The sequence below is a fragment of the Mus musculus genome, chromosome 6, assembly GCF_000001635.26.
Source record: "Mus musculus strain C57BL/6J chromosome 6, GRCm38.p6 C57BL/6J".
Classification (NCBI taxonomy): Eukaryota; Metazoa; Chordata; class Mammalia; order Rodentia; family Muridae; genus Mus; species Mus musculus.
In genome coordinates, this window is record NC_000072.6 from 70,291,523 (window position 1) to 70,304,027 (window position 12,505).

General features: G+C 40.6%; 1 pseudogene and 1 further gene; one reads left to right on the forward strand and one right to left on the reverse strand.

The window, feature by feature from the left end:
* Igk (immunoglobulin kappa chain complex) overlaps nt 1–12,505 on the forward strand; it is a 3,171,119-nt gene that overhangs the window by 2,735,887 nt on the left and 422,727 nt on the right.
* Igkv8-22 (immunoglobulin kappa chain variable 8-22) lies at nt 6,032–6,597 on the reverse strand (annotated as a pseudogene). Its single transcript is given in 2 exon segments — nt 6,032–6,349; nt 6,549–6,597. Coding segments are annotated over 2 exon segments (367 nt in total).

Genomic DNA, 12,505 nt, shown 5'->3' on the forward strand with positions numbered 1-12,505 from the left:
GTTGGAGTAGGTGTGGCCTTGTTAGAGGAAGCTTGTGACACTGGGCATGGGATATAAGACTCTCATCAGAGTTGCCTGAGGATACTAGTCTTCTTCTCTTTACCTTCAGAACAAGATGTTGGACTCTCAGCTGTTCCAACATTATGCCTGACTGGGCATTGCCATGTTCCCACCTTGATGATAATGGAGTGAACCTCTGGACTTGTAAGCGAGCCCAATTAAGGTTGTCTTTATAAGAATTTTCTTGGTCATGGTGTCTGTTCACAGCAGTAAAACTCAAACTAAGAGAATCCCTAATCTAATTTTTATTCACTAGACTATTAATTCCCAGCTATGCTCCCCAAACACTTGCTGTTTGAATCTTACCCAGGTTGCCTTTGCTCCAGCAGTCTATCCTGATAGACTCAGGCACATGCTGCTGGTCCATCACATCTAATGGAAACCTCCTGTTCTCTCCATCTTCTTCCTCCTTCACTCTCTTTCACTCTTCTTCACTCTCCTTCCTACTTATAGTACCTATCTGTGACGCCCCCCCTCCCCAGCCTGGTAACTGTAGTTCCACCTCTTCTATTCTCCCCAGTAATTGGCTGTAGTCTTTTTATTTTAACCAATAACTTTACATTGGGAAACAAAGTTTACATAGTATCACTTGCTATATACAAAGATCTGCTTGTTGGGAACAACCAGGTCTTGGTGGGGGCAGTATTTAGCATTTGAATAGCATATGAAATCACAGCATCACAAGACTGACCACCAACAGACACTATTTAAACAGGTCTGACTTGGGGTTTGTTTGTTTCTTTGTTTGTTTTAATGACTGTTGTATGTTTGGCTTTGAATATATTTAGTAAAGTGTTTAGTGTAATAGTTACTTTGCTGGTTCTATGATAAAATACCACAATCAAAAGCAACTCTTTTTGGCTTACAATTCCATGGGGGCTAGAAGGTCACAATGGCAGGAACAGCAAAATGATAGGAAACCTGAGCAGGAAGGTGAGAGATCACATCTCAACCTCTACACACTGGAAGCAAAGCATGATGTGGAGGTGAGCTGAGAGTATGAACACTCAAAAAACAGCAATAGTAACCTACTTCCTCCATAACCTCCCCAAGTGTTCAAATTCATGAGTCCATGGGGGGATTTCCCAATGATTCAAACCACCACATCTTTTAAATTACAATTGATTCTCCATACTATTAACCTCCAAGAACTGTTGGTATTAAAAGTTGTGCATAGGATGTTAATCAAACTAACTATTAAACTACTCCAAGTACTGTGACTTGGGAGACAACAATTTGGGTTCTTCATTTCTAGCTTCCAGGGACAAGGTGATGTAGAGAACTGGATATTCCCCACTCTGAATAGGTCACAAGGAATGACTCTTCAATCTGAGGCTGTCAGGCTGACCCAGCATTAGCTTTAGGACTAGAGGATAGGAAGATCCTGCTTTACTCACAGTAAAGCAACTTCATCCATTTGTTTACATTCCCAGCATTCATCTGCAGTTCATGCTCAACCCTATCCACCTTTTTAGGCAATTTACAGATTTGACTTAAAGGCTATTTAGTGGGTGTAACTTCCCCCCTAAGCTCTGTTTCAGGCCATCTCCTTTTACTTAAAAAAAAAAAAAAAACAAAAAACAAAAACAAAAAACCAAGTGGTTTTGTAACAGAATAATAACGTAAGATGTATTATTGCTTGGTTAATTTTGAGTGACTAAAGTGTCCTGAAGCAATGTCACATAGAGCATCCACAGAGACTTCAGAAAGACTAGGATGGAATGAGTCAAAAAATGGGACTTAAAATTCCTTTGGATGTGCTTGAGTTATTCTGGCAAACTTTCTCCTGATCTTAACCCTCAGAGGCTCCCCTCATTTTCAGAAAAAATGTCTATCTCATGTTTTCACCATTTTTTTTGAAAACTGTGTTGATTTATGACTTTTGTTGTTCAAGTACTATAAAAACTTCATAAAACTGATGCCAGGTTGAATATGATGAAACTAAATATGATGTTTGAGGAAACTTGAATCTCTTTTCCAGGGACAGAGCACCATTCATATGTGACTCTAGGATAAACTATCTCTTATATCCCCTTTGAGATGAGAGTTGTGGTTTTGCATCAATGAGGACTTCATACCTGATTCTGATTTGTAAAACTAAAGCTGATGTTTCACTTGGCTGGGTCTTGCTCTGCAAGGTGGGAGTTGAGTGCCAAGAGACAATGACCTTGGAAGAGGCAGCAACACCTAGTACAGACACAAACAAACACTTTCTCATACTAGGAGGAGAATTTAGAAGTTGAATCCATAAAAGAGAGAGATGTCTATCTAATCATCCTCCTCCTCACACAAACCATGGTACCCACAAATGCAGAAAGACAGAGTTGAGAGTACGCTTCCCTCAGCAAGCTAACATTACTAAGTAAAGAGACCAGAGTGTCAGGAAACATCTATGTAACATTATTTGAGAGTTCTTTGAAATGCTATGGGATTTGCTAATTCACCTAATAAAAAAGAAATAACTGCTCAAGTGAAAATGCATCCCCCTGGGGGGGGAAATGCTGAAAATTTTGTCTGATTCCATTTTTCCATTTCACTATTTCTTCTTCTTCTTTTTTTTTTTTTTTTTTTTTTTTTTTTTTTTTTTTTTTTTTTTTTTGGTTTTATGAGACAGGTTTTCTCTTTATAGCCCTGGCTGTCCTGGAACTCACTTTGTCGACCAGGCTGGCATAGAACTCAGAAATCTGCCTGCCTCTGCCTCCTGAGTGCTGGGATTAAAGGTGTGCGCCACCATGGCTGGCGATTTACTGATCAAGGGTTTAACTCATCCAGGGATAAACTGAGAAAGATTAGCCAGCTTCCTGGGTGTTATATCAATTCTTCCTGGGTCACAGCTTAGCAACATCCCCAGGTAAAGGAAGAACAAAGCATGCCAGAATAGCAGGGTCAGTGCCACACAGTCACAGAAGCATCTGAGCCTTGTCTGAGACTTCGCACAAAGCAGCCTTGGGCATTATACTCCAGTCACTGTTTCAGCTGAGAGGCAACTGATAGCCAAACACTGCAGAAGTACTAATTCATGAAGCACTCTCACTTGGCACTTAACTGCTCTTTACCATGGAGGTGGCCATGGCTGTCACAGGATAAGCATAGCATCTGAGACACTAGCAGAGGAAATCCTCAAGGATAAAGGCAGGCAGTAGTTGGGAGAGTGTGTTAGTGTCAGCAGCATGTGTTACCACAACCCTCCTTACTGCTTACTTAGCCTTCATCCTCATCTGGGTTTGCTTTAATTTCTCTCACTGCCCACTTCATGTGATCACGGATTATAAATAAAGCTTCTTGTTGAGTCAGAACATCCTCAGAATCTTCAGAGGAAGCAAGATGGTGACACCCTCACTCTACCTCATCCTTCTCCTCCTATGTTTGACACGTAAGATAATAGAAGAGGAGAACTTTTTCCTTGAAGATGCTTTGGAGAGTGCTAAAGAGTAAAACCCATCTGCAGCACAGATCTGGCATGCCTGGCCTCCTAATACTGGGAACCTCTGTTCCACATCTCACAGCCTCTCTGATCCCCCCGTGTCTCTGGTTACAGCTTCCAATGGGCAGATCACGCTCATCCAGCAAACAGAGTCCCTTTGGTTTTTTCCAGGAGAAAGAGTCTCCATTACCTGCAGGGCCAGTCAGAGCCTGCACTACACAGATGGAAATCACTACCTATCCTGGTACCAGGAAAGACCAGGCAGACCTTCAAAGCCCTTATTTACCATGCTTCAGTCAGGACTGATGGAGTCCCCACCAGTTTCTTTAACAGTGAATCTGCAACAGAATTCACCCTCACTATTGAAGACCTTCAACCTGAGGACTTTGCACTTTATCACTATCTTCAAACAATGAAGGGCCCTTCCACAGTGATTGAATTTTGGACAATAACTCCCCATGGGCCTGCTTTCCCAAACTGCCCTGGACTCTGGGACTCCTCTGAAATAAACAGCTGGGGAGTCTGTGCAGACAGCAAAAAACAACTTATTGGCACCAACACACTGCTATATGGAATCATCTCATCTGCCTAGTCCCCTCTGTGATCTTCAATGTTTGCAAGGAAAAGACTTAAAAGGCATTGGATCAAATCTGAAAAAGCAGAAAATAAAGCAGGATGGATTGGTTCATATTTATTCTCTTTCTCTCTACCCCCTTTCTCTCCCTCCCCCACCTATCTTCCTCTAGTCTCCTTTGGACACTGAGGCATCTCCTTCTCCAGCTCACAATCACTTTCCAAATTCTCTCAGCATGTCTCATGGGGACAGACCTTTCCCTGTGGGTTTTCTTCCTCATGATGTTGCATCCTAATAACATGGTTTAAAGCCATAACTCAGGAATTAGAAAACCATTGCTTAGCTGCTGTGTTCCCCACAGTAATAGAAACTGTCTTTCATGTTAGTTTGTCTATTGAGAGAAGGACTTTGATGTAGACAGGAGGAAAAAAATTATACTTTACCACAGGAAAATCAGGAATTATAACTGGTAGATAAGAAGCTCAACAAAGTCAATAGAAAACTCTCTAAGGTTCTCATTGCTGGTTGTTACTACATTGGAGATGAGTTCAGTGAGTGTGACCATGCCTGTTGACTTTACACTGGACTTGTATATTCTTTTTAGGAGCACAGTTACTTTATGCTCTGTAATGTTTAGCATTTTCTTTGTCACCTTAACATAGCTGGGGAGAAAGAACCTTAAATGAGGTATAGCTTTTATAAGATTATATGTACACAAGTCTGTAGGGGTATTTTTAAATTAATGATTGTTGTGGGAGGGTCCAGGACACTATGGGTGGCGTCTTACATCATGGTAGTCCTGAGGGATAGAAGTAAGCAAGCTGAGCAAGCAATGGAGAGCAAGCCAATATCTTATCTTCATAGCTCCTGCCTCTGCTATTGCTGAAGTTCCTTCCCTGACTTCCCTGAATAATGGATTTCAATCAAGACTTGTGAGCTAAATAAATCTTCTCCTCCTCAATTTACTTTGGTCATGATTTTCCATCACAGTGAAGGAAAGCAAAATATGGACTGTCCAAACTAGAAAGCTAGAGGGATCCCTTCTTGTTTTGTTTCTTCCTTGTTATCTCATAGATACATTTACTTTTTACTAGTTCTTCTGAACTGTATAAGCCAATGCTCCCTTCAATCTCTTCATCCTTGCCCCACATCAAGCCCTTATCATCTCTCACATAGAACATAAAATTGTGTGAACATTTCCAAAAACTGCCCATCTTCTGAAGGTCAAATCACAACCTCCTGTATAGAGATGGAGACACACAGTAGGAGAAATCCTGCACATATCATATATGGACTGAATACAGGGAAAAAAGCATGATCTCAGGGGTCACCACCCATTTACCTGTTTTCCTTCCTCATCTCTCTTGGTTCTTACCAGGGATCTGGAAAACTAATAGTTTCAAGATATTAAGAGGGAACCAACTCATTTTGAGAAGTTAAACAGTAGACGTGAGATTAGAACTGAATTTTTATCTGATAACTTAAATGGAGTAGGGGGCATCTATTGAAATAAAATACTATCTTATTAAGAAAGTCAATGAAGTTCACTGCTGCAGGAGTCCACAATGAAAGTCAGAATCTGATGGAAAAAATACAATTCCATGACCCAAGAATCCTAACACAGCATTTGAGACCAAAGACATGGAAATGCCCATGTTGATCAAGTTGGGGGGAGGGTATGGGGAAACTTTTGGGATAGCATTCGAAATGTAAATGAGGAAAATACCTAATAAATTTTTTTTAAAAAAGAAAGATAATACTGAGCTGCTTCTTAAATGTTTTCATCCAGAGGTTTTTCATGCCAAAAGACATTGAATCCATTATTTTTGCTGGGGTCTGCTAATGTTTTCATGAGTGTTTCAGGCATGCAGCTCCTCATGTAGAAGAAGGAAATGTGCAGGCCCAAGGCTGTATGTGGGGCAGGCCGCTGGTGAGGCTCTCAAGGAGGTCTGTGTAGGAGGTGAAGCACTGTGGTAGGAAAGCTAAAATGTTGACAGTAATAAACTGTCAGGTCTTCAGCCAGCACACTTCTGATGGTCAGAGTGAAATCTGTCCTAAATCCATTGCCTATAAAGCGATCAGGTACCACAGATCAGGTACTCTAGTGGATGCATAGTAGATCACCAGGTTAGGAGACTATCCTGGTTTTTGCTGGTACCAGGCCAAGTAGTTCTTTTGGTTGCCACTAGCTAAAAGGCTCTGGCTGGACTTGCAGCTCATAGTGACCTTCTTTCCTGCTGACATAGTCAGGGAGGATGGAGACTGAGACATTACAATGTCCCCACAGGTACCTGAAATAATGAATAGACAGTGAACATGCATACATTCACAAGCATAGATTATAGTAACAATTGAAATTTGTCAAAGGTCCTTGTAATGTCATATTGTCAGAGTATTATTGTGGAAGAAATATTACACACTTACACTCATTGCAAATTTCTTATGTAAAAAGATGTAACTCTGAAATGATAATACTTTTAAATTTCTCACCAGATACCCATAGCAGCAGCAACATGAGGACCCGGGCCTGTGAATCCATCTTGCTCCACCTGCCTGTCCATTGATGCTCAGTTCACATTGGTTTATAAATTCTGAGCAGATGGGTTAGCCTGGCAGTGTGTATGAGAATGGCTGCTGTCAATCCACAATCATAGAGAGTTTGTGTGATCACTGAAAGATACTAGCTTAAAGGTTGTCCACAGAAATACATTACATCCTCTAATAACAACATTGAGCTAAAATCCAAGACATATTTAAATCAATTAGTTTTTGCAGAAACTTTAGGTGAGCTATTTCAGATTGAATGCTAAGAAAACCAAAACAACAAAAGAAACACAGTAAGAAAACATGCAGTAAAAAAATAAGGATGGACATAGTAAAGGGGAAATGAAAAGCAAGAGAAAATTGGGGCTAAATTTGTTTAGTATCTCCCATCTGCAAAGCCACTCATACTGAGGGCAAAGAACAGTACCTTAAATAGGTGGGCTTCTGTTAGAAGGCTAAACATGGGGCAGAGATGAAAAGAGAAGCTCAGAACTCATTCTGTAGAATACTGGAGAGACACTAATTTAATCCTGGGAACAGTGAAAATTTAATCTCAAGGCAAAGTAAACCCTTCAGAATGTAGTAAGTGTGATTTTCACTTTGAGCAAGTAGAAAAGGACTTTAAATTGGGAGACTGGATGGGGAATGAAACAAACTAGATTTCTTCATGAAATCATGGCTGTAGAGCAACACTGCAAGAGTGTTTGATTCCAGAAATATGCTAGGGTAATTTAGATAGCAGTATGGAAACCCAGGGACAATGGTCTTGCTGACATACTAAAGTGGTAAATATATATATATATATATATATATATATATATTCATCCTCTTGGAGATGGGAGAGGAAGAATGAGATGAGAGGCTATTGATAGGCAGGTAGGGAGGGGAATAAAGACTGGACTGTAAAAAAAGATTAAAGATCATTAAAAAAAAACATCTCTCCGGAAGGAGGTGCAGCCTTGTTAATTCAAGCTATAAGTTTACAAAGACCAATAGACTACCACATCAGAGATTGCTGCCACCCCCCCCAAAATGTTTAACTATGAATGAAAATAAATAGCAATAACAAAAGCAAAATACCTTGAAAGATTTAAATTACTGATATATATATATAAATTATACCCAACATTATCCATAAAGTACAAGAAACAAAAAATAAACAATCTTGGCAAGGAGTGGAAATTCAAATCTGTAATCCAAGAACTGGGAAGACAGAAACAGGAGGATCAGAAGTTTGGGATCTCCCTGGGATACATAGCATGTTCTAGGCCAGTCTATTTTATGGAGGGACACAAACTGTTAACATGTGTACCATTAGTCAAAAGTCACAACACACTTCATGGTACTTTTTATTCAAAGAAAAGTATTTATCCAATACTAGCACTTTAACATTAACTCAAGAATATGAATGAAAATTAAATATGCTTTTAGTCAAAAGACATTTAACTTTTATTTTACATTAAATAAATAATTTTACACATCTACTTCTCAAGTATAAATTGTTAAACTATTTCTGATATGCATATTAGGAATTCCTCCCTAAATTGCTAAAACATGATTACATGATAGACAACAGTATGGTGGTCACTTGATAGTTTTTGTCCATTTTCCCCTCTCACCACTGGGACCCCATCTAGTTTAGACCTGTGCTGGACCTGTATATACTGCCACATCTCTGTGAGTTCATATGTGCATCAGTCCTGTTGCATCTGTAAAACACTGCTTCCTGATGTCATCCATCATCTCTGGCTCTCAAAGTCTTTCTGCCACCTTATCCACATAGATCCTGAGCTCTCTGAGGAGGGCTTTGATGAAGCTACTTCATTTAGGACTGCATGCACCAAGATCTCTCACTCTTTCCACTTTCTCTACTTTTAAGTCTCTATATTTGTTCCCATTTACGGCGGGAAGAAGCTTCTCTGATGATGGCTGAGCAAAATGTGACCTATGGTTATAACAGAATGTAATTGGAAGCCATTTCATTGTGGTCCTTTAGCAGAACTATTGGTTTCCTCAAGGAGCATGGCCTTTCTAGTCTCATCTTCTTGGCCACATGAGCAGAGTCTGTCGTGGGTTCCATATCATGTAGTGGACCTTAATTCCAGTTAGAAAGAAGTTCTTTACTGCCAAAAACATTCCAAATTACAGGATTTATAATTGGGTTGGTAATTACCTCTCACCTCTGATAGAATGCAGGATGTTTTTCAGCACTATGAACACTAGTCAGTAGGCTTGGAGGCTCTAGTTAGGCATCAGTACAACTTCTCAATGTGGTGAGGCAAGAGGAAAGTAAGAGAGAGAATACAGGGAGAGATACCTAGCATTAAGGGTCATTTGAAGGCCCATATAGAACCTACTTCAGTAGATGTTGATTAACATATATGCATATATGAAAGTAATCTAAATGGAAACAAATAACAAAGGAGGAAAAACCTCAGCTAGACATCTCTCGCCACCAAATGAAACCTCCAGTGCCATCAATGGGTTACATATGAGTTGTTGGGCAGAGAGTACCCATGGGAATCCCCATACAACTCTGGCTATTGGTTGCTCTTTACTAATTGATAGTAAATCCCTATTGCTGAAGAGACTTACATCTTGTTTCTGGTTATTTCAGACTGAGGGGGAATGATGACCTTTACAATGAACACACACACACACAAACACACACACACATACAATCACACCAACTTGGTCTTCTGGTGCTGTCTTAAGCTGGAAGGAATCTATGTACCTTGTATTTCCCACAGATCTCAAACATTCACCACTTAGTTCTTTAGATTGCTTCAGGCAATGTGGATTTTATTTCTATTGTTCTTCCTCCAAATATAAGTAATATTTATGTCACTTGGCTCACTCCATGGGTTTCCTACTTTTTTAATGGATATTTTATTTATTTACATTTAAAGTGTTATCCCCATTCTAGGTTTCCTCTTTGGAAACCCTCTATCCCATCCCTCCTCCCCCTGCTTCTATGGGGGTACCTTTGTCTAGCTTTTTAATCCACTAGTAGATTTGTATATTGTTCCCTGAGTATCCCTTGCAAGTGTGAACTAAAACTTCAGCTGCAACCTTGCTCTAACTTGTCTGGAAACCTTACTTAAGTTTCTCAAAATGAGGCTCCATACTCAGCTCCTAGGACTGCTGATGCACTAGAATACTGGCAAGGATAGAGAAAGGAAACTAGGTTCATGGTAATGCATGGTGAGTCATGGGACAATGATGCTGCATTGTGCATTCAGTCCAAATATGAGAGCCAACACAGGGCCTGTGGCATTTAAATCTGTGATCTTGAAAGAGAGGTGACAAGAAAGACCTGTGCTGTGATAAAGATTATCACATAGGCTACTATGAACATAGTGGAGCATGTGTTCTTATTACCAGTTGGAACATCTTGTGGGTATATGCTCAGGAAAGGTATTGCTGGATCCTCCTGTAGTACTATGTCCAATTTTCTGAGGAGCCTCCAGACTGATTTCCACAGTGGTTGTACAAGCTTGCAATCCCACCAGCAATGGAGGAGTGTTCCTATTTCTCCACATCCTCGCCAGCATCTGCTGTCATCTGAGTTTTTTGATCTTAGCCATATTGACTGGTGTGACGTGGAATCTCAGGGTTGTTTTGATTTGCATTTCCCTCATGATTAAGGATGTTGAAGCCTGGCAGTGGTGGTGCACACCTTTAATCCCAGCACTTGGGAGGCAGAGGTAGGCAGATTTCTGAGTTAGAGGCCAGCCTGGTCTACAGAGTGAGTTCCACGACAGCCAGGGCTACACAGAGAAACCCTGACTCAAAAAACACAAAACAAAAACAAAACAAAACAACACAAAAAGGATGTTGAACATTTTTTTCAGGTGCTTCTCAGCCATTCAGTATTCCTCAGTTGAGAATTCTTTGTTTAGCTCTGTACTCAATTTTTAATAGGGTTGGTTATTTGATTTTCTGGAATTCAGCTTCTTGAGTTCTTTGTACATATTGTACATAAATATCTGATTTAGGATTGGTAAAAATCCTTTCCCAATCTTTTGGTTGGTGGCCTTTTTGTCTTATTGACAGTGTCTTTTGCTTTACAGAAGCTTTACAATTTTATGAGATCCCATTTGTCAATTCTTGATCTTACAATGCAAGCCATTGCTGTTATGTTTAGGAATTTTTCCCCTGTGCCCATATCTTAGAGGCTTTCCCTCACTTTCTCCTCTATAAGTTTTAGGGTGTCTGGTTTTATGAGGAGTTCCTTGATTCACTTAGACTTGAGCTTTGTACAAGGAGATAAGAATGGATCAATTTGCATTCTTCTACATGATAACCACCAGTTGTGCCAGTACAATTTGTTGAAAATGCTGTCTTTTTTCCACTGATTGGTTTTAGCTCCCTTGTCAAAGATCAAGTGACCATAGGTGTGTGGGTTCATTTCTGGGTCTTCAATTGTATTCCATTGATCTACCTGCCTGTCGCTGTACCAGTACCATGCAGTTTTTATCACAATTGATCTGTAGTACAGCTTGAGGTCAGGCATGGTGATTCCCCCAGAGGTTGTTTTATTGTTTAGAATAGTTTTTGTTATCCCAAGCTGGAAAGAACCCAGATGTCCCTCAACAGAGGAATGGATACAGAAAATGTGATACATTTACACAATGGTATACTACTCAGCTATTAAAAGCAATGAATTTATGAAATTCTTAGGCAAATCGATGGATTCAGAGGATATCATCCTGAATGAAATAAGCCAATCACAAAAGAACTTACATGATATGCGCTCACTGATAAGTGGATATTAGCCCAGAAACTTAGAATACCCAAGATACAATTTGCAAAACACAAGAAAATCAAGAAGAAAGAAGACCAAAGTGTGGATACTTCGTCCCTCCTTAGAATGGGGAACAAAATACCCATGGGAGGAGTTACAGAGACAAAGTTTGGAGCTGAGATGAAAGGATGGACCATCCAGAGACTGACCCACCTGGATATCCATCCCATAATCAGCCACCAAACCCAGACACTATTGCAAATGCCAGCAAGATTTTGCTGAAAGGACCCTGATACAGCTGTCTCTTGTGGGGCTATGCCAGTGCCTGGCAAACACAGAAGTGGATGCTCACAGTCAGCTATTGGATGGAACACAGGGCCCCCAATGGAGGAGCTAGAGAAAGTACCCAAGAAGCTGAGGGGTCTGCAATCCTATAGGTGGTACAACAATATGAACTAACCAGTACCCCCAGAGCTCGTGTCTCTAGCTACATATGTATCAGAAGATGGCCTAGTTGGCCATAATTGGGAAGAGAGGCCCCTTGGTCTTGCAAACTTTATATGCTCCAGTACAGGGGAACACCAGGGCCAAGAAGTGGGAGTGGGTAGGTAGGGGAGCAGGGCAGCGGGAGGGTATAGGGGACTTTCAGGATAGCATTTGAATGTAAGTGAAGAAAATATCTAATAAAAAATTGAAAAAAAAAAGATTGTCACATAGAAGGAGAGGAATGACATGAGAAAATCCTAGAACAGTGATCCTCCAACTTTCTAGTATGGGCATATCTGAATGTGTGCTGACATGCATTAGGACAAACAGAAGAGCACAGTCCAGTTCCCAAGGCCAGTGGTTTTCAACCTCCTTAATGCTGCAACCTGCTAATACAGTTCCTGTGTCAGAGTCCAGCCTTAGCACAGGATCAGTGTTCTCAACTGGAATCAGCCATATCTGGAAGTCGCATAATAAACACACAGAGACAACTTTTTGGTACAAGATGACAGGTAATTTTTCAAGGATTAAAATTACCCTCCCTTCCTCCCTCCCTCCCTCCCTCCCTCCCTCCCTCCCTCCCTTCCTCCCCTCCCCCACTTTGAGGTTGCAGTCATTTTTGCTCCCTCCTCAGGCTGGAGGTTGTGCTCTCTTGTTCCCTCTATTTCTC